The sequence below is a fragment of the Solenopsis invicta genome, chromosome 2 (assembly GCF_016802725.1).
Source record: "Solenopsis invicta isolate M01_SB chromosome 2, UNIL_Sinv_3.0, whole genome shotgun sequence".
In the NCBI taxonomy this organism is placed as follows: domain Eukaryota; kingdom Metazoa; phylum Arthropoda; class Insecta; order Hymenoptera; family Formicidae; genus Solenopsis; species Solenopsis invicta.
Genome location: NC_052665.1, coordinates 5,279,557 through 5,301,612, shown reverse-complemented (window position 1 = coordinate 5,301,612; position 22,056 = coordinate 5,279,557). Strand labels below are relative to the sequence as shown.

At 41.6% G+C, this 22,056-nt stretch overlaps 4 protein-coding genes and 1 long non-coding RNA gene across 8 annotated transcripts in view; 3 read left to right on the top strand and 2 right to left on the bottom strand.

The window, feature by feature from the left end:
* Window positions 1-14,804, bottom strand: part of LOC105199069 — a 29,420-nt gene extending 14,616 nt beyond the window's left edge. For 2 of the 3 annotated variants that reach the window (XM_039458963.1, XM_011165991.3), the window contains exons 1-8: window positions 14,712-14,804; window positions 11,975-12,348; window positions 11,052-11,339; window positions 9,002-10,774; window positions 2,034-2,198; window positions 1,256-1,441; window positions 986-1,162; window positions 738-903 (exon numbers count right to left, since the gene is read on the bottom strand). In XM_039458963.1, coding sequence (XP_039314897.1) covers window positions 738-903; window positions 986-1,162; window positions 1,256-1,441; window positions 2,034-2,198; window positions 9,002-10,774; window positions 11,052-11,339; window positions 11,975-12,232 — 3,013 coding nt within the window. In that variant the 5' untranslated portion in view covers window positions 12,233-12,348; window positions 14,712-14,804. The remainder of the gene's footprint in view (window positions 1-737; window positions 904-985; window positions 1,163-1,255; window positions 1,442-2,033; window positions 2,199-9,001; window positions 10,775-11,051; window positions 11,340-11,974; window positions 12,349-14,711) is intronic. The other variant, XM_039458978.1, reaches the window with a different exon arrangement.
* Window positions 3,181-8,845, top strand: LOC105199068 (carbohydrate sulfotransferase 11). 2 transcript variants are annotated; one of them, XM_011165990.3, is made up of 5 exons: window positions 3,185-6,494; window positions 6,573-6,721; window positions 6,832-7,163; window positions 7,334-7,533; window positions 7,677-8,845. In XM_011165990.3, the coding sequence occupies exons 1-5, from the start codon at window positions 6,345-6,347 to the stop codon at window positions 7,905-7,907; spliced, it is 1,062 nt and encodes a 353-aa protein (XP_011164292.1). In that variant the 5' UTR covers window positions 3,185-6,344; the 3' UTR covers window positions 7,908-8,845. The 2 variants fall into 2 exon arrangements, with proteins under 2 accessions (XP_039314954.1, XP_011164292.1); XM_039459020.1 differs by having other exon boundaries at window positions 3,181-6,721.
* On the top strand, window positions 10,681-11,477 carry LOC120359822. Its single transcript, XR_005576613.1, has 2 exons — window positions 10,681-10,818; window positions 10,979-11,477. It is a non-coding gene; the product is annotated as an uncharacterized LOC120359822 (long non-coding RNA).
* A 1,434-nt stretch (window positions 14,805-16,238) lies between the features above and the next one.
* On the bottom strand, window positions 16,239-18,145 carry LOC105199065 (deoxyhypusine hydroxylase). Its single transcript, XM_011165988.3, has 4 exons — window positions 17,993-18,145; window positions 17,449-17,774; window positions 17,038-17,358; window positions 16,239-16,862 (listed from the first exon to the last, which is right to left on the bottom strand). Exons 2-4 carry the CDS (start codon window positions 17,726-17,728, stop codon window positions 16,549-16,551), a joined length of 915 nt encoding a protein of 304 aa, XP_011164290.2. The 5' UTR covers window positions 17,729-17,774; window positions 17,993-18,145; the 3' UTR covers window positions 16,239-16,548.
* Window positions 18,146-18,227: 82 nt separating this feature from the next.
* LOC105199066 (uncharacterized protein KIAA1841 homolog) lies at window positions 18,228-22,036 on the top strand. Its single transcript, XM_011165989.3, has 9 exons — window positions 18,228-18,533; window positions 18,815-19,574; window positions 19,674-20,054; window positions 20,183-20,449; window positions 20,523-20,817; window positions 20,939-21,167; window positions 21,253-21,514; window positions 21,589-21,770; window positions 21,851-22,036. The coding sequence occupies exons 1-9, from the start codon at window positions 18,455-18,457 to the stop codon at window positions 21,958-21,960; spliced, it is 2,565 nt and encodes an 854-aa protein (XP_011164291.2). The 5' UTR covers window positions 18,228-18,454; the 3' UTR covers window positions 21,961-22,036.
* Window positions 22,037-22,056: the final 20 nt, after the last annotated feature.

Below are 22,056 nucleotides of genomic sequence, written 5' to 3'. Positions count from 1 at the left end.
TTCATGGAAAGAACAATTTTATTGCAGCATCTAAAAATTTAGCTAGATACAGATCGCACAAATTTTAATTTTATGTTAGGCCGTCGAAGCAATTATGTAGGACGCTCAAACATGATAATGTTGCTGCAAACTGTTTTGGTATTTCAGCAATCAAGTTAAATATCCTAAACAATTTTTTAAATGATTCAATATAATTATTTTCATCTTATTTTGATCGCATTTTAGCAAAATTGTTCTTTTTGTGCTGTAATGTGAAACGAAATAAATATTTTATTTTAAGAGAAAGACAGAAAAAGGGGGAGAAGGCAGGGTAACATATGTGTAATTAACCAAAATAGGCTTTATGATACATATGTAGATAATCGCGTGATATGAAACTTTGCGTTTTACACGAAAATGTCACGCGATACCGTAGTTACTTTCAAATGTCTATTAAAAATCCAAGTGCTGCGTAATTTGCTCTACACAGCTATGCAAATAGAATTAACTTAAAATATTGACTTACTTAAAGTCCAAAGTAATTGTTACGTCATACAATATCTTGTAATCAGAGGATCTTTTTCGCATTAAAAAAAAAAAAAAAATGGTAAATTCCATTAATGAGCGAAGTCTGTCGTAAGAACGGACTCTCGTGCAACAAAGTACCATCGACGATAAGATTTATAATTTTGTCGTGAGATTTGATCTGCGCGGGTGCGTTATACGCTGCGCTCGCTTATTATCCCGATTGTTATTACCAGTGGTGATCTGTGCAGTCGGTGAAACTTGCAAGCCGTACACCACGAGACCATCGGCCGACACCATGGGTAGGGACTTTCTCGCCAGCCGTGCTCTGATGGCGGCCACTATCGCCTCGCTGTCGGGGCTTCCGTCGGCCGCTCGCCTTCCCGCCTCGAGAACCTCCTACGAATCGTCCAAACGTTATTCCGTTCTCAAACAGCCCCGAGAGGCTAACGTTCGAAAGTGAGAAGTGAGATAGTTTTACCTCGGGATCGTAGATCTGCCCCAAAACAGCCAGGGTGTCGAGCGCGGCCTGACGTACTCGGCGTCGTCGATCCGCGACCGTCGTCGCCACTCGGCTGGCGATCGTCTCCAGCTTGAACTCGGTGCTCGGGAACGTCACCAGCGAGTAGATCAGCAGTTGCAACGAGTTCTCTCTCGTCTGCGTGAAAAAAAAGTGAGTTTAACTGCCCGTTCGATTCGTAGAGTAATTTTAGAATTCGATTTCGTGACGAGATGAAATTATTTACATTACCTTGGCGTTTCTGGCGCTCAGACAGTGAGGCTGCAGGAATTGTTCCAAGAGCAGACTAGGCTTGAGTCGTAGCATCGCGACTCGCGCGAGCTGCGCCGCGGATGAACCACCCTGTCTAGATAGACCCCAGGCCAACTGCGGCAACTTCTTCTTCAGCGCGTTGTCCGAGACACCGGCAACTACCACCTTGGAAATATAAATTTCTAAAAACACTGTGTTTATAAGAGCACGTGGCTCTAGGAAAGTTGAACAACGTAAGCGCTACACGATACATTGCGTCACGATACCTTTGATATTAAAAAAAGTTACAATATTGTTCTTTCTCCGTTACGCTAAAACTATCTCTTACGCAACTCTCGGTGGGATATACGTGTCATAGGTGTCCTTGCTGCTCGCACTTTGCAACTTGTAACTCTAGTTTAAACGTTTCTATAGGGTCGAGAATGCGGATATCGACGTAGCGAGTTCGCAGATAGCTGCTATAGCGTTTTTAGCTAATTTTAACGAGCAACGATTTCAAGATTCCAGAGAGAAATTGTCGAAGCTTCCGAAATTTCAAGTTTCGCGCTCGGAAAGAAATTTTTCAGACGTTCGAGATCGTACTAGGAGATGCCGAAGTTTAAGACCCGACAAAAGAAAGATACCGTCCCGTTTTTATCGCGGGGGATGTGTTACGTAATAACAAGGCGTTATCCGCCGACGCCCGGCGATGAATCTGGCGAGATCTGGGGGTGCATTTAAAGGGCGATCTTGAGGTGCGAGGAGTTACGAGCCTCACCTTCGCCACCGCTAGGCCGGCGGCGGCCACCCGGCAGCTCCTTTCGCCGCCGAGCACCGCATGCAAGAGCGATCCTAATCGCGACTCTATCGCGATCAGCGCCGAGGACGTCCGCAGAGCCGACGCGACTCTCTCCAGGCCTCTGACACGCGCTCGCCAGTCGTCCTGGAAAGATGACCAACATGTCAAGAATGATTGAGATTTCTGCGCGACGCTGTCGTATGCATGCACAGTGACTGTCAAATCATCCTTCCCTCGCGGTATTTCATCAATCATCACATTTTGTGATTTTGTCTCAAGTGTTTGATTGCGAAGAAAAAGATTATGTCATGTTATTTTAGTTTATATGAGCTGAAAAAATTTTTTGTGATGTACTCTCTAAACCTGAATCAGTGAAATCTTACTGATTTGCAGTGCCACACTTGTAACTGTGATCATCAGTGACTATTATTTACTACTTTTCAATGATGTCAGTGATTCACTGATTGGCAACAGAGTATTGTCGCAGTGAGGAAAAAATTATCAAGTTGCAATAAATATTTATTCGAATTGTACTAATGAGATATTTACTAAATGTAAAATATATTTATTTAGTACAAAACCACTAGTTTAAATCAAGTATTATTTTTTCTTATAGAAGAAATGTTTTATTAGTACTATTTGAATAAATGTTTATTAAAATTTAGAAATTTTTTTTTCAGTGCACTAAAAGATAGTGTTTATATCCCTGATTGATATAGTTTTGTAAGTACGTCATTGAAATCAGATTTTTTTCACTGTCTTTCAGTAAATAATGCGCAGAAAAAGAATTAATATTAAATTAATAATTCATTATTTCATATGGGTCACCAGTCAATGAACAAATAAGAAATTAGACCAGTTAATGAACAAACATAAAATAACTTAATACAATTACATTTTTAAATAAAAAATTACGTTTTAATAAAAGCTCCATCAAAATTGGTTTTCAACAATATCAATTAATTTTGCAATTTATTATTTTAATAGTTTTTCTAAACAGTCATTTATTGGCGACTGTTCAGCGACTGGTGCAACGACCCTATAATCAAAAATATCAAATTTGCTTGAAATTTATAATCTTAAACGAAAATAATTTGATAACACGAAGAAATTTTGTTTTTTCATCTAAACAAATTATATCCGTTTAAGATTATAAATTCTTTCAAGATTCGACATTTTTAATTATACATATAAAACAATGAATTGTTGATTTGATATTAATTTTTTCTGTGTACCCCAATTTAGAGGGCAATTCACGAACATACTTAAATTTTTATTGGCGTTTTATGCGTTGCTTAAATATTATGGAAATATAAGAATCTCGAGACCGGCAGCTTGCACATCGAAACGTCTAAAAAACAAAAGTTTACTTTATCGCGAGGGAGATCGATCTCATCGATTGCTTTATTCTTCTATCTGTGCGATCGTCTCGCGTGCACATGCAAATCTCCCAACAATTACACGTGATAAGAATAAGCCGCATTTATCCGGCTGTTCTCGGGAGATTAACTGGTCAAATACTTAAGTACCTAATCGCTAAAGCGTCACTTTAATCGCATACGTGGGGTCATCTCTCGTCTCTCACATTTCACTTAAATCCGCAATTTTCTTTCACCTCGTCTCAACGAGATCAAATCGGAATAAAAAGAAACTCCTTCCCGCGGAAGATTCTCGATTAGAAACGAGCGGGTAGTGTCGCTCAAAATTCACAAGTCAACATTATTGATCGTCGCAGCGGAACTTGAACGCAATGCATCCGCATTCTCGCCGTGCGACTTCTATCGGGCTCTATAACCGCGGAATCGATACGCGAGCCTCGGGTTAATTTTTTTTTTATTTTTTACATATTGTGCACTTCTCACGGTCGGCGTGTGCGATTACCTCCTGGATTTTTTAACGCTCTCGCTTCTTCTCGTGCCTTCGCGAAGACGCGTTTTTCTAGTCCGAGCGTTCTGGCCGCGAGACGGACAGAACGCGACGAGTCTAAAGCGAAGAGAGAGAGAGGCGTATCTACGGATATATCTGCATAGTTGCGCCACGATGAATCAGAGAACAGTTCGAAAATTGCACTCTTACGGTGCAACGCGACGGGTAGAATTGCCATCGATTTGCATATACACGGGAATGACGCCTTCCTGGACCTGGACGACGCGGCACGCAACACGTGCCTAATTATTTTCTTGCGGCTTACCGCGCGCGTTTCCCCTCTCTTATGCGCTCTCTTATGCGTCCGCAGCATAACGATCCGCGAAGTAGATCTCCCGTCGTTTTTCACTCGCGGAATATTCATACGGGCGCCGAGATATCAGCCGGCTTGACGAGTCGTATCGCGCGGCATGGTATATGGCACAGGAGGAGTACGTTTGCTCACACAAACTCGACTGTATTTTACGCGCGTAAAAGAAAAAAAGAAAAGGAACAGGAGCGACGTTTATTTATTGCGTATTTTCTTTAGGAATCAATCGGAGGAGAGAAGCCACGTTCTCGAAAGAATTTTCGCGTCTCCCGTAAGCGTTAGTCACTGGAGTCGGAGGCGGACGAGCGCGAACGAACGCGAACAAACAACTTGCTTCAGCACTGAGAACAAAATTGTTAAGTTGACTAAATGTTTCAGTTCAATTAAATTTTTTTCAGTTCAAGTATTTATGTGTTTGACCTAAATACATGAAACATTTGAATTTCAGTTTAAGAATTTATATATTTAACTTAAATACATAAACGTTTGAATTGAAGAAATTCAATCGAGTTGAAAAATTTAGTCAAGTTAACAACTTTTTTTTCTTCAACGAACAAACTGCGAGTATTACGGCGTCACTTCGAGATCATCGTCTTCTCGCGGTTTGATTGAGGAGAGCAACGACCGCGGACATCTGTATTTTCGTTTAGAAAAACTTTGTTTCGATAATAGTTCAATCCCAAACTTCATTTTTAAAGGAAGACGGAAGAAAGATGTTAATGTAAGAAAAACGATTTCAAGCAATTTTATTAAATTTTTCTCGACAATCGACTATACGTGGAACTTTCAAGTTGCCAGCCCAGGTGAAATAGAACCCGCAGGTGACATCGCGGATCAATTATGCAGTGTAATACAATGTTGCGAAAAGTCGAAGCCGGAATAGATTGTGTACGGGCGCGTACATACGTATATATGTATTTCCTTTTCCCGGGATTGTGGCGAACGACGTTCCGCGGAAATCGATCGTGTGGCATCGGTATTTATTTTCACTGGCCTCTCGCAGACGCCCGTCGACCAGGTCGCACGTGCATTCATAAAAAGGTCTAGTGCAGCGACCTTGAAGCTACTCATTGAATGAACATAACGCGCACCTACGACCGTGGTGACCGTCGCTTTAATCGTACATACATTAGAATACCGCGAGTATAATGTTTCCTTAATCTCGAGCCTTTAATCGGACTAAAGATTGAGATTGGAATTTAATCGATCATAGGAAAGTAGATCAATCTCTGAAGTTTAGTGAACTCTGCTTCGATCAATCAAATTCCAATCTAATCTCAACCACGGGGCCTGTATGAGAATTTTAGATTTAACAGCATCGGTCTCATGTTATAACTGATCTATATTGATCACCTCTTTGGGATCATATTTTTCGCAACGATACGTTTTATCGCTGATCGATTATTAACGGAATCGCGGATTCCAATTATATTTGTCATTTGTATGTGGCCTGAGGTCCTCTGCCGGCGCGGTGTTTCGTTTGAACAGCTGAGCTAACGGAATTAGTATGCTAGAGCAAACCTGGGATTCCTTCGGCCGTGACGTTCCCCACTCGAGCTTCAGGAGTGGACTCATCAGCAAGACCGATTTACCCATTCTTTCTATTTCTTATTAAAATTGATTAAAATAATATTAAAAGTTTTATGGAATTGTGATTAAAACGCTTATATGTATAATTTTCACACGCTTTTGACTTTCTACAGTAAATGTTAAATATTACGAGATATTTGAAAAAAATAAAACGATACAGCCCGTTGTGCGAAGCAATAGATTCAATGTGGGCCGACAGAGTCGTCCCAGTCACAAGAATCGCGATGGCACACTTACGACAAAATTTCGTTACAATCGTTCGGTAACAAACGGATCGCTTGGGGCTGGCAGTGCTTTAGATCCATCACTGTCGGCAAACGGCGCACGAAACCGGTCAGTCGTTGCCTTGGCAGAAGGCGGAGAGAATGTTCGTCCCGCGTGTTTTAGAAAATTGACAAGTCGCAGGCGGAGGACACGCCGATACATTCGCGAGGACCGCGTCTCGTCGCGTGCCGGATCAGATCATGTCGCGGCAGCGGAAACGCGCGCTCTTCCGGATACTTCAAATCATCGTGTGCCTCGGAGTCGTCTCCTTGACCCTGAAGCTGTCCCTCGCCGTTATCGGCGACGAGAGCAGACCTCTTCCCACGGACGATGACTTGAGAAGGCTGATGGTGAGTCACGCGCGGTTGCCCGCCGAGAGATTTCAAATCTCCGGAAGATCGAGTACAATTTTGGATCGTTTATCGCAGATCGAGGCGGAAGCGGACAACACACGGCGATCGTTAAACGTTGAAAGGGTGTGCAAGAAGTATAATTTGGGATTTTATCGAAAACTCGCCGACGACTCGCCGTTCAAGCATCCGCCCGCGCCGCAGTACACCGTCTTCTACATGGACAGGTTTGTAAAAAGGAAAAAGAAAGAAAATAAAAGGGCGGAAAAAAAATTCTCAGACCGTTAACAACAAAGAGTCAAGGTATCCACGAGATGACAATTTAATTCCTGCGCAGAGTACACAACGTATCGTACTGTCCGGTGTACAAGGCCGGCACCACGACCTGGCTCTACAATCTCTGCCTGCTAATGAACGTGCCCGAGGAGACGCTGAACAGCGGCAGAGAGCAGCTGTCGACCATCGCCAGGCGCGCGATACCGGAACTCGAATATCCCGAGGCCGATCGCGTTCTAAACGCGAGCAGAAGGCTGCTGGTCGTGCGACATCCGTTCGAGAGGCTGCTGAGCGCCTATCGCGACAAACTGGAGAACTCCGTCGCCGGACGGGAACACGGGACGCTTCACTTCTATCGCAAATACGGTTCCAAGATCGTACGGAGATACCGCAGTAAGTCGCGAGAAGGAGAGGAAGGGAGCTAAGAGTCCCTTTTCCGTTCTGCGACAACTGCGTTATAGCGAGAATAGCTTTTACATTCGAGATTGCATTTTAAATTTTGAATACGGTTCAATTTTATGAGATAAGAAGAAAGAACGGCGATGGATTCGATGAACTTTCAGAGGAAAATTTCACGGGGCCACGGGCGGATCAGGTGATCCGACGCGAGGGTGTACCACCGCCAGCCGGAGTGGAACCGACCTTCCGAGAGTTCGTCGATTACTTGATCGAGACTGACCTAGGCAGTTACGGCGATGATCACTGGATGCCATATTACCTCTTCTGCACGCCGTGCCTCGTCAAGTACGACATTATCGCGAAGGTACCGAAAACTAAATTCGAAACCGCTGATTGTCGCTGAATGCCTTATGTTTCGCGTTAAATACCTTTCGCAAATGTTAGATTTGTGTTGAAGTATCACAATGCGATTGTTTTAGAGTTCTTGGAACGCAAAATTGATTTCAGGTGGAATCGCTTTGGCGAGATCAGGTGTATGCAATCAATAAGTTAGGACTGCAGGACAGGATCAAGCCCAGATGGAGGCATAGCAATGGTTACGTTAATGCTTCCAAGGTATACTTCAGCCAGTTGAACAGAGCGATGGTGCGAAGGCTGTACGAAAAGCTAAGGCTGGACTTTGAGCTATTCGATTACTCGCCCGATGTTTACTACGAATACGCTACGTCTGTCGACTAATTAAAACTGATTGAGCGTAACGAGCTTTGCATTGCCAATCTATCGGACTATCTTTAAATTAATACAATTATCGTATCTCTCGAGCGTTGCTGTAAACTGTCAAAAGCGCAGAGAATAGGCATCTCGTTTGTGAGATATTTAAAAAAAAAGGAAAAGAGAAGGATACCCGAAGCCTGTACACGCGCACACACGTAATCCTGATAATTGATGGAGCTTAAATCACGTTACGTCACGCGACGAACTTTTGTCGGCGACGAAAATCGATCGACCTACTTCTCACTATACCTAATGTATCGGACCGGACGGTTTGTCCTAAAGTCAAGGGTCCTCGAGTGGACGCGTTAATCGTCGGGAATCGCGACAACCCGAAGCGGGGCATTACCCTGCTGACACGCGGCAGAAATGGTGCCGATTGGATCTCACGCGAATTTCCACGGAGTCACGTCTAAATGAATTTCTACAAAGAATGATGTCACGATTTTTTCCAACTATGATATATCGAAGTCTACACGGAAAGAGTAGTTTTGCCGTAGTATCTAACAATTTGGCTAGATACAGATCTGAAAATAATTTTATTGGACCATCAAGATAATTGTATATAGTTACATTCAAATTGGTTGCTGAAATCAATTCAAAACTATTCGCAGCCTTGCTCAAGGGGTCATGCTTGCTCGCCCTACATAATTACTTTGATGGAGTCCAACAAAATTATTTTCAAATGTGTAAATTTTAATTACTTCAGCAAAACTGTTCTTCTTTCGTACATAGATTCAGTTGAATGAATGGGACCGATTAATCTCTTTACCGAATCACTCTACATTTATAAATCCGATATTAACATAACGTTATCATTTTTAATCAGCCTATAATTTAATGTGATACGTATTATTTGTGGAAAATTTTAGAGAAATAACAAAAAATATATATAGTTTACCGTTTATAATTACAAGTTTTTCGAGGATCGCACGCGCGAATGCATTTACACCAAGTTTTTCGTAAGAAAGTTAATGATAAGATGTTGTATATAATAGATTTGTGTACACGTATGAAATACTTGATGTATTCTCAGTGCTCGAAAATATCCGACTTCTCACCTTGTTGTGCAGGTCGTCCAACACCTCCTGGCCAACCAACCCCAATTCCTCCCAGCTGGGTTCCTGCGGTTTACCCTCGCCCTCGCTGCTGCTACAAGTGACACTCTCGTTCCCCTCCGATGTGTTCCCCTCTTTTTTGTCGTGCTGACTGCGCCACTCTTTTCGCCCCTCGCCGTCGCTGTTCCTAGCAAAGTCCTTGCCGTCGCCGTATTTCACCGCATGATTGTCCGTAATCATGCCAAAGGTACGCACGTCCCGTTCGTCGTTATCGTCGTCGTCGTCGTCGTCGAAGAAGTCGATCATACTATCTGTTCGCGTATTGCACTGGTCGTTAATTGGCGACCCGAACGGGAAACTGTTGGAATTGTAAGAGAAGATGTTCGTTGACGGTTCCCCCTCGTCCTTATTCTCTTGGGATATCTTCTTCCGTTCTGGACTCGATAACTTGGTCGCTGTATAATTCCTCTCTTGCCTCGAAGAGATATTGCCTTCAGAAACGTTGCTTCCGTTGGACTCATTCGCGTTTGCGTGATCGTCTCTCTCCAAGATCATCGCTTGCTCTTCCTTCGAAAGCGTGTTCTTCGAAGCTTCGGTGGTTGCAACCTGAGCTGACTTAGACGCGTCGTTCTCGTCCTGACTGTTTTCCAGTCTGTCTTCACTGCTAGCTAACGGCGGAGCGGCTTGAACTAACACTTCTTCCTTCTTCGATGTCTCTTTAACTTCTTGCGAACTGTTGGTTACGCGAGAAACTTGGATTTCTGAAATTGCCTCGCCGCTCTTTTTAACTTTCTTCGCGTTCTTCGTTTCTTCCGTCGCCGAGTTGATGAGGATGAGAGGGGCACTCGTTCTCGTTAGGATGCTCTTCTTCGGGCTCAGCTGCGCGTTGTGCGTGTACTCTCTCCTGGGACTGCTGGACGCCGACCTGGAAGCTCTCTTCGATCCTCGCTTCTCCGCGTGAGGACTGCTGGGTTGCGACGACGGTCGTCTCCTCGTTTCCGGCATCTTGGTGGCTGGCGACACCGGAAGCGGGATTCTCGTTTTGGGTGTTATCTCGCCCGACTCCGTCTCGTCGCTGTCCGGTGTCCTCAGCTTCACAATCTCGCCACCGAAATGAACGCGTCTGGGTGTCTTGCGTCTGTCCGCGGACGATAGATCATCAACTACGTCATCGTTCCCGGTCTTGTTTTTCCGTCTTCCGTTGTCTTCGCTGTCGTCGTCGTCCTTTTCCTCCAGGATCGTCATCGTGATGGCCGTCTCCTCGTTGAACTTGATCTCGGTCTCCAGAAGGACCCTCGCCGGTATCGCGCCTCCTCCGGCGTTCGGCATCTCGTCCTCCTCCTCGGCTATGCCGGAAGTGTCGCTGTCACTGTCCCAGGACTTGTCGAAGGTGCGCTCCTTCGGGTCGGCTTTTATGATATCCTGCGTGTGATTCTTCTCTTGCTTCTTCTTGCTCGGCTTGATGTTATAGATTTTGGAGAGGACATCGATGTTCTTCTTCAACTTGTCGTCGTAGTCCGCCAGGTAGCTCTCGAATTCTTCCTCGCCGACTACGTCGCGGATCTTCATGAGGGACTTTAAAACGGCCTCTTGATGTGGCACTTGAACCAATCGCGAGGCAAAGGCGATCGTGGCGTCCTTGATGATCTGCGTCGTCGGGGGAGGACTATTGGTGGACGGAAAGAGCAGCAGAGGTGCGCTCAGAATCACGCCCGTCGTCACATTTGTCTGGAATTGATTGTGAGCGTCCGGGCGATTCAAGCCGTCGTGAAGGATCTGGAATAAACGAAAGCGTTTCTTGATAACGTATCATTGTCTTCGTAAGTATTAAACGTTCATGAAAGTTTTAGAAACTCGCATATATTTTAATTTAAAAATATCGCACTGAAAAGTTATTTATGTACAAGAATCGTTGTACTATAAAAAAAAATATCTTGGCAAATTTCTCGTCAATTTCTCGCGAAGAAATGAAATTTCTAGATCAAGCAAGATGATAAACATTTGAGAGAGAGGTCGAATGAAATTCGAAGAAAAATATGTTGCGGACGTTTACGTTTTTGACCATGTTCTCCCTGTTGGGGCTGTGAACCAAGTAGACCCGCAGCGTATCCAGGGCGCCCTTACGAACCGCCGGCGCTGGATGTCCCAAATTATTGATCAGCTCCGGCACCACCGGTTGCATGACCTTGTCAACGACATCGAAATTCAGCGTCGGCAGTACGTCCATCAGCACCCGCAGGGCGTGTTGGCGCACTTCCCATTCCGGGTCCCGAAGTCTCTCGGAGATCTCGACGAAGGTAGCCTGCGTGTCGACCTCGGACGGGAACCTACGCGTACGCACCTGGCCGAAGACCATCAGCTTGTTAAAGTTATTTGCATTTAAAAGGAAAATTAGTCAAAGAAAAATAGGGATGGAATCACACAAGCTTTAATGTATACTTAAAATTTTGAGTCAAATAATCAAGTTTCTCTTTTAAAATTTTTTTTAATTCAAATAACACTCATAAGAAGTAATGCTTCATATATTGTACTTGCGATGTAATCGATATCGATTAGTTACCTTTAATTTATACTTATAAGAGTTCTTATCGTACAGAGTCGAATCTTTTCTTTAAACTCAAATTTTACTGAGAAAAAATTTATTGATAAACTAAAATATCTAATCCGATACGTTCAATTAAAAGGATAAATATTGTACACTGAGAAAAAAAAAGTTGTCAACTCGACTAGATTTCTCAACTCGTTTGAATTTTTTTGAAGTTCAAACACTTACGTATTTAAATTGAATGCATATGTAATGTATATGTCTCAAACTGAAGTGCAAGTATTTTATCAAGTATACCTTAAGTCAAATACATAAATGGTTGGACTGGAAAAAATGTAATCGAATTGAAAAATTGAGTCAAGTTAACAATTTTTTTTTTCTCAGCGTAGAAGTACACGGTGCAGAGCTCTTATTCCGGACTTGCAGCGTACCACGTGCTCCCAGAGGGGTGTCAGCTGTATCGCTTGTCCGGACGGCGGGGCGGACGTCATCCTACGTCGCGGCTGGTGCCGATGACGACCACCACCGCCCCGCCGTGTGGACGAGCCGTTGTCCTCCGACAGGGATATCGGCCTGCGATCGTAGCTCGACGGCGGTCGAGCGACGGGAAGCGGCGCCGGGTCTTCCTGGGGCTGCAGCGGCCCCGCGTCTGTCGAGCCTGTCATGGATGACGACAAGCAGCCGGACATATCCTCCTACGTCTCGTCCCTCGGGAACCACCGATTGTCCGTCATGATCCCCCGCGAATCCGGCTCCTCACCGCTCATCGATGGTCCCAGGGCCATACACGCGCGCGGTCGCTACGCTGAAGTAAAATATTGCATGAAATCGCACGAAATTGAATGTAACCCTTCCATGTTTACCTTTGAACTTTAAAAATTTAATATTCGCATATTTTATCCTACGCAAATTCACGTGTCGCGAAAAAAGAAACGTCCGCGACAGGAAGCTCTTCTTATATAGTATTAAAATGGTCGGGGGTTGATGGCGGCGCAATAATGATTGGCAACGACGATGATAACATAGTAATATGATACAAGGAGAAGCTAGTAGATCGATCCTTATTACAAAGTTAACTAACTAAACTGGAATTGTAAAGACCGGATCTGCTGACATAAGCGTATGCCAATTTAACGATCGACACGTAATGCCGAGGTTTCCATGGCTTAAAAATTACAGCCGATGTGCAGTCCCGGTCGCGGAATCCCGATCGCCGGCGCTTCGTGAACGCGAAACGTGAAATCACGAGAAATGTAAAATCTAGTATTCGGCCGAGGCAAATTGAATTCAACGTATTAAAAGCTAGGCTCGTCCTCCGTCGCGCTCGCAAGTATATTGGATTGTGAGAGCGAGAGAAGCCGTAACATGCAACTCGCATCTAATTGCGCCTCGCTTTAATATTGTATTCGATATTACGCGAATGGGAGAGCCCCGGGACCTTCTAAACGTCGGTCAAATCGCCCGGCAGTTTTCCCCACGTCGCCCGTACGACTTCTTCAAGAATCGACGGTGAATGATTGACGTTCATTTTGCTTCCGGGGTGCACGATGCGCGATTGACGTCGCAAAGACAGCTGTCGCTGTCAAGGAGGCAACGCGAGCTTGTCTCGTATACATGCGGACGAGCGGTATCACTTCCGAGAGACGAAGTGCATATATATTTCACGAAAGCGATTTTCTCATAAATCAGTAAAACCGCGGTCAAAACATATCTGGTCGCGTGTCGCGTTTTCCCATGCGGCACGACGTTGCAAAATATTGCTGCAACGTTTCAGCAACGTTGCAGCGACATACGTAATGTTGTGTTAACATTTCTACAACGTTACGTATCAAAATTTCTGAAACGGGCATTTCTACCATTGCTGCAACGTTGCTGAAATATTGCAGCAATATTTTGTAAAGCTGTGGGTTCCGCTTTACATCTTACGTGTGACATACATTCCTCCCCCGCTTGATCCTTGTCGTCTCCGATCGCCGAGTGTGATGGTGGTGTTTAAACAACATTAACGTTGAAATATTGCGTCGACATCACGCGGCCAGACCGGTATTTTTAAGAGAAGCGGTAAAAGCCTCGCGAGAGGGGAAGTCGCCAAGTTTATCATTAAATCTCTCACGATATGAACCCGGTGTAAAAAAGTAGCACACACGAAAGGCGATTGCATAATACAGGGAAAAAACATGCGTACCCCTTAGATTTCCCTGGGACATGCATCATAATAATTAAAGTACTCGTGCTTTTATAAAAAGTTTTATTAGCGGGCAATCGAAGGAAACGAACCATAAATCGTGCTTGATATTAATTACAAGACTAATATGCTTTCTTTATTCAATTGAAGAGAATCTACAAGCAGATAACTTAATCTCCTGCGAAGTTATGAAATCTTTGAATCTTAAGCTTTATCATTGAAGATCAGCTCTGTAATTGGTTACCGTTTCTGTTTTAACATCTGTTTCTAATTATTTTAATTATAAAATTACGATTAAAGAATATAGAAAGTTCAGGGATTTTTCGGAGACAATTTCTAATATCCAAGATTTATTATCGATCTTGCAGAAATTAATTTTTTTTTATTTCTTTACGAGAAATAATGTACAAAAAAAATGTTATTAATGCGAGAAAAGAATATATTTTAAGAATTATTGACATAAATACTTTAAATTGAATATTTTTTTAAATATTTGATAATTTAATGTAATAAGAAAAAGAGAGGAAAGAAATTAACAGATTAGATGAAAATGAATTTATATAACTTGTGGATTATAAGAAGGATGTATTTTTTTTAAATATAAAAATTGTTTTATTTTTTAAAAACTTTCGAAATATTAAACACATTTTCGGAATTCATTGAAATTTTTAAGACACTTGATCGACATCTCTCAATCGGAAGCATTAAAACCGCGAAAATGTAGCTTTTTGGGGAAATTATTGCATTCGTATCTCTGAAGCTTTGTGAAAAATTGCAAGAGTGCGGAATGCATCTCGATAAAAAATTCGTGTGTTGCAACTTGGATGGTGCAATAGTAATGAGGAAGAATAGCGTTAAAAAAAAATCCTACTGATAAAATAGTGTAGCAGAACGGTTGTAAATTTTTGTAAATCTAATTGCGATACTTATCATGAGTGAAACACTCTGGCGAGTTATTACAATTAATTGGCGATAGAGCTTACTTGATGCGAAGCGGCGGTGGAACGCGCGGGTACAACGGCGAGAGCACAACACCCGACCGCGGCCAGCATGTGACTATCGCCACCGCGCGTTCTCCACCGGGGAAGGAACTGCTTCGCAGTTAATATCGACCACCCCCGTTCGTCCCCCCACTTTGGCGAGAATCGTCTTATACTTTACAACGAGCGCAATCGTAACGCGTTGCGAGTATCCTGACAGACAGAGATACCGGGAGAAATAAATCATCATCAAAATATCCGCGCGAAAAGATAGGGGTGAGTCATGAAGGATTTTTTTTTTGTACGCTCTAACGAATATTGTCTTCTCCACTCCGCACTGCGCGGGGTAAATGTTCGAACGGTGTGCTGATGAATGGAAAACGGACGTAGGCGCGAATTGCGATATTTTCGACGTTACTTTGGAAATTGCATTTAAAGATAATCGTTGGGGAAAAGTGTTCTCAAGATTTTTCATATAATTTTTCAGAATTTTTCAAAAATTTTTGAAAACTCAGATTTCTTATACGAAATGAAATACCTTATAGAAATGTTGAGAAAGATTACATCTTTTATAAAATGCTTCATACATATGAATTTTAGAATATCCTAAGATTTTTAAGATTTCTTATTTTGTAATTTCTGGTGAAATTTTATAAAATCTGAAAAAGTGTTTTTAAAAAAATTATGGGATGAGAAATTTTAGAATATTTGAGAAAAGATATAGACTTTCTCAGTTTTTTTTTATTTCTGAAAAGGCTTTTATTTTCCAATCCGTATAAAAATGCTGAGAAAAATTTTTCTCAAGGTCGCAGATCTCTTCGTTTGTAAACAAACGTATATCCTGCACGCGTTTAGTTGCCAAAGCTTAACGAGCTATATCCGTTTGTCCAATATTTACAACGTGTCAGTCTCGCTTTATCGACTGTGATTAATCAATTCATTATTCAGTCCAAGTCAAGTTTCTTTGTCTACAGAATCAGAAATGTCCTTCCTCCCGATAATTCTCTCCCCATCGATCCAAATGTTAGCCCGGCGTATCTGTTGTAAGGAGCAATTAATGGGAAAAAAAAAAGATTTATCTCGGCTCTGCAGACTGCATATGCGCGGAAAGTATGAGGGATCGTACGTCGTGTGCTCGCAGTGATAGAAGCTAACAAATGTATGCCAATGAATGCGCGGGGCGGCACGCGATATTCATGAAACCGAACACGGACAATTTCGAAATTCCATCACGGGGAATTCCCTGCTTCCGAGCGCGATTAAAGAGGGAGATTTCGAATAAACGAAACTTGAGCGACGAATGCAGAAACGGAGCGCGACTCCGTTGATCGATTTCGCCTTGTAATGCCCGACATTCGTATCGCGAGTCTTATCGAGCTCATTTGCTATTAGCGGTGCACCCGCATATAATGCCGCGATTTAATCTGCCGATTTTACCGTTTTCTTGGAAAGAAAAGTCTTACGTTACGACAAAATGCATAAGGTAAACGTCCTAGTGACCGGGAGTTCTCTCTTAATCACATTACATTATTAGAGTTCTTAATTATTGAATTCAATTACAATTAAGTACAGATCAATCATTAATTTCACAGGATTCTCAGAGTATAAAAAAATAGCAAAAAGAAAATAGAATATCAGAAATTTGCAGGTCAGAAAAATATATTCAAGATATAAGGAATGTAACAATTCTTTATCTCTCTTTATGTTAAAACATGGGAATAAAAATTTTTGACTTGACTAAAAGGAATAATTTACATTTCTCTTTTTTCATTCAGGATGGAAAAAAATTATATTATACAATATACAATATAAATAAAACATTTCGGAAAACCAAATATCTTCATGCAGCAGGAAGTTTGGTCAGCGTATCTGCGTATTGAAATTCTGCACTGTTCTCATAGTCGCACATGTCCAAAGCGATGACGCAGCTCTCGTGGACGACTCTTTTACTATCGTTGAGGTATCTGTTCAATATCTCGTAGCACTCGGGAGTGGCGATGGAACCCAAGGCTTCCGCACACTCGTGCCTGACCATCTCGTTCTCTTCCGTGTCCTCCAGCGATGCTTGTAACCCCGGCACGGACGCCTCGTTTTGAAGTTGTCCCAGCACAAACGCTACCTCGTGCTTGAACAGGGCGCTGCCAGTCTTCAAACCTTTGCATAAAAGAACGGTTAATGTTAGATATTAGCATTTTTAGATCAAGCTCAAGTTGATGCTATAAATACTTTGAACTATTCGATTGGTCAATTAGTAAAATTCTTTGGTCAATCAAATACTCCAAAGCATTTGTAGAGTCAAGTTGATTGCACCCTAAATTAATGTAATTACCTTCCGCAAGGGCAAGAATGCTCTCTGTGGTGCCCAAGTTTCTTAGTGAGAACATCGCTCTATATCTGTCGAACAGCGATTTGCTCTCATCCAGTAAAATATCCTTTAGAACACTCACATCTGTTATCTTTGCTGGTGGCGCGGGATCAATGGTCGAGTAGGGATTACTTTGCAAGTCCTTATCATTATCGTTAGAATTTAACCATCTCAATCTGTTTAGGGCCAACTCACACGTCTCAGCTACTTCAGGTACAGGATCTTTGCAATACTTTTCTAACAACGGAATCACACTTGTATCACCGATAGCACCTAATGCTTCTCCTGATAAAAAGTAAATCCTTTATTCTTTTCGTTTTTTTTTTCAACAGATTACTAAAGAATGAATGATAATTGTATATGCCAAACACATACCAGCCTCATGACGTACCATCGGCTCCTGTGACAAATCCTCCAGGACACTTGTTAAGATACTAATGGCAGCAGGATCTCGCATCTGACCCAGACAGTATGCAAGTTCGTGTTTCAACAGTGCCGATGGATCCTTGAAGCACGCATGGATCTGATCTATCGCCGTTGCACCACCAATGTTCTTCAAAGTGAACAGAGCGCGAAATCTTTCTTTCAGAGGTCTGGCGGAATCATTCAGAACTCCGCCTATAGCCAAGATATCACTTTCGCTCGCTTGAACCATTTTTAGGTAATAATGTTAATTTAAAAAATTTTAATATCTAGGAAACCTGTAACAATACATAATGATATTATAAATCTATAATTATTAAGTAAAATTTGAAATTTCAATTATATAATTATACAACAAAAAATAAAGAACTTAGTACACAATTAAAAATTATAAAAATAAAATTTTTAAATTTAAATGTGCAATGCAAAAAAAATTAAATAAAATTATTGTACATAATTAAAAGATTTACTACAAATTATATAGTTAGATTCTTACCAATTCAACTGAAACGTTCAGTTGTATATTTATCAGTTTTAATTAGATGGATTACTAAAATATTATAATTAATCGTCGCATTCATCTCAACTTAAGGCGGTAATTTTTTAGGTTAACAAACCATATGTGCGAAGCCAAAACCACAGCATATAGAAAGGATAGATGTACTTCACGTTGATTTGGTTGACAGCTACTTTTCTCATGCGTTTTGGAGCGCGATCAGCTGATCGGAGAGTGCGAAGAGCGAAGGCATTGGGCATTCCTGACGATTCCTGACACTGAGCGCACGATATTCCATAAATATCCATACAACACTCTTCTGTATTAAAATTCTCGTGATAACCTTCGTAAACTTTACGCTGTAATTCCATGTTGAAGTATGGTGAACTGACGTAAAATTTCGTAGTGCTGCTGGTGCGCGAGTAACCTCCACAAGAAAATTGAATTGCATCTCCTGAAGACATGGAGTCCGAAAAAATAAACAATTTTGCTTTAAACGCAAGCACGATATTAAGAGCATGTGCTTCGGCGAGCAACGAAGGTATATGTAAACCTACTGGTATGCTAGATCGCACCAAAATTAGATACTGGATGTTGCACTTTTATTTTGAAGTGTTTTGATGATTTCACCGTGTAACGTCTAATGCCGTTAGCACAGTTTTTTGCCGCTAAGTTTTTGAGCCACGTTATTAACTGCGTACCGAATAGAAGGGCTCGGCAATAAGCGGAGCAATAACTGCACTAGAATGGGTCTAGAGTTGCGTCACAATCATCGACCTCCGAATTGGCGGACGGTAGTAATAATGGGTACTTTGAATTTAGCCGAGAGATTGCGAAGCCTCCAGGAAGACAATCACTCCAAGTTAACGATCGGGGCGTTTTTCGAATTTATGAGAACTGCGTATCAAGTCAACGACAGCTGCGAGGGTCTGGCCACGATACTGAGCGCCAACAGCGAAATCGACTGGCACGAGTTAGCGAAGATCAATTTAGACCTAGAAACACGCGAGGACAATGATTGCAGCTCTAACACTCAAGAACGGCGAAACAAGAACGATAATCCCATAAAGGCGTTATTGATGCAGACGATAAATAATAAGGAAGCGAGTGCGTCTACGTCGAAGAGTGCGATAAGCTCGCAGTCTTCCGCGATATCCTGTAATAGTATCTCTGACACGAGCAATAAGAATGGCTCGTCGAAGGAATCTATTGGCGTAGAGAATTCTTTTAAATGTTCAGAGACAGGAGATGGCGTTAAAGAAACGAATCAGTTACCCGATAGTCAAGTCCAGAATGAAAAGGAAAAAGCATTGCAGACTAAGGAACGTTTAGAAGAGAGTGAAAGTGGTTTAGCGAAAGTCATGAAGGAGAATTTGAGAGATATTTTGCACGAAGGATTACTGGACTCCGTTTTGCCGTACATGCTCCCAAAGTCTGCTCTATCACAGCCCGTTATTAAAAAGTCTGCTGCAGTTACGGATGTTAAAAAGAGTTCCTCTTTGAATAACATAATTGAAAGTAAGACCTCGACCCATAAGGAGAGAGACAAGGAAAAGAGCAAGGCGAGCAAGAAATCGTCGGAGTAAGTATCTTTCAACTGCAATTTCTTACAGAATACTAAAAGAATTTATAAAAATTTCTTTAATGATTCACAATTATTTCTTCATATTTATTGTCATAGGAGCGAAGTGGAAATCCATGTATGCGACGAAGATAAGAATATCAAAAAGAACTTTCGGTGTCCGCAGAAGCTTCTCATACAGAAAATGTGTTATTTTGCTGACGTTACAGCGGGACAGAAGCTCGACGAGATAGACATATCGGTACACTGCGACGTGGTTATTTTCGACTGGCTGATGAGATGGGTGAAGAAGGATATCATAAAGAAGTCAGAGTGGCCGGTTTTAGAGGCGAATAACGTCATTCCGATCATGGTATCCGCCTGCTTTCTACAAATGGAACCACTCTTGGAAAATTGCCTTCAATATTGTCACGACAATATGGCAGATATCTTAAAGACGTCAACAATCTTGACATGTCTAGATGATAATCTTCTCACAAGGCATGCGTTTTATTGTTGTCATAATTATGAATATATTTTGCATATGATATACCGTGATATCACGTAGTATTAACAAATGATTAAAGTCGTTTCTTTTCCATTTTATTAACATTTACGATTATCGATAGATTGGCTGATTTATTTACTAACGAAGATGTCGAAATGCTAAAAGACAAGAAAGATAAAATTCAGAGTCGTTTGTTCTGTAAGTTAATCATGTCTCTAGTAGAGGCTACTCCAGATAACAAAAAAGGACACTATAGCTCATTGGCTATGATGTTTAGATGTGGAAAGTGTGGCAAGAATGTTATACAATCGATTTCCGATTTTGTGCCTTGCATTCCAAGTGCAATGAAAATTGATAACAAGGGAGCTATTCACAGCAAGCATGTCAGGTACGCGCATGCACAACGCACGTGCGTTTTCATAACATAAATATTACACCTGAAAGATGTCTGAATTTTGTAGAGATTTGACATGGACGTTGAACGATTACATCGTTGCCTTGCGATCGGAGTTGCGTTCTTGGCGCAAAGTGTATTGGAGATTGTGGGGAGACTGCCATTTCTTGTTCTGTCAATACTGCAATGTGTACTTCCCGATACATCAGCTTGGTTGGTGTTGTTACCATCCAGAGCCTGCACAATTCTTCGTAAACGAGCAACAAAGGCCTGTGCCTTTCCCATTGGGAAGATACCCGTGTTGTAGTCAATCTGCTTATAGATTTGAAGCTTTACCCAATCAAAGTGGATGCAGATACAAAGTTAGTATTAGCTTTATGTATCTTTTGTACTGTAAAGTAGAATTTATTCTTATAAATATGAATAAATATAATATACAATATGTAAAAATATCGTTTATAAAAATTTATAATTTTTCTTCAGGAGCACATACCAGATATAAAAGGCGAGAAAGAATCAAGTACGTTAAATATCCTGACAGCGCACAGAGAAGTGATAACTTTGGAAGCACCCCAGCTTTTTTTCCCTGAAAAAATCACACGGCTAGTAACACGCGACCCGTCTCTTCGTCCTGGCAAATTAGTGTGCAAGGATACAATGTGGTGGAATGGCATAGAACTCGTGCCACAGAGACCAAAACTTGGTCTGCTCGGTAAATGTCTATTTAACACTTCACTTTTTGTATATATATAAAAAAATGAAATTCTATAGCGTAGAAGAAATTATTACAAAAATAGGAAAGATTTGGGGAGGTTCGGGACTTCGTCGATTGCTCCAAGCGCAAGATTCGCAAAAGTCTTTGCAGAAACTTTATCGGCGAATTTCCGTAACCACCGATGTTTCATCTCCCACTTCCTCGATTACGGACGAGGACGACGAAGACGATGGTGGGACCGTGTACGATGACAGCGAGGACGACGAATCTTACTACAGTGAAGAATCCAATACCTTATGCGCTTTGAAATCAACAGCTAAAGCAAAACATCAGAATAATCACAAGTAATAAATCGTGTCGATGAAATAGGAAGCATACTTTGTAACACAAAATGTTTATACTTGATTTTATTATCTAGGAGCAACGGTAGATGTTGGAGCGGAAACTTGAATGTAAGACACAATCAAGATAATCAGAGAGATTTTGAGGAACGAGCCGCGGCGCAAATGATAGCTCTTCTGACAAAGAGAACAGTCACGGAAAACTTGCTATCGAAATTTAATAACAAACAACACGTCTCTAAAACTAAACAACCTGTTGGTATGTTTCTTATTATATTACACATTCAAAATAAATACATAAATATTTATTGTGTAAATAACATGTTGAAATTGAAACAGGTGGAACATATATGAAATTAGAAGCCGAGTTTCGCGAACGGTTAACCCAGTCTTACAAATACAAGAATCCTCTGGTAGGAAAGACTCGTATCAAATCAAATAAATCTTGAGCTGTATGTAAACATAGTTGAAGATTCGTCTAAAGTGTTAAATAAATTTTGTTGTAATTTTATATTAAGGAAGAAAGAGTATACTGCCATAATTTA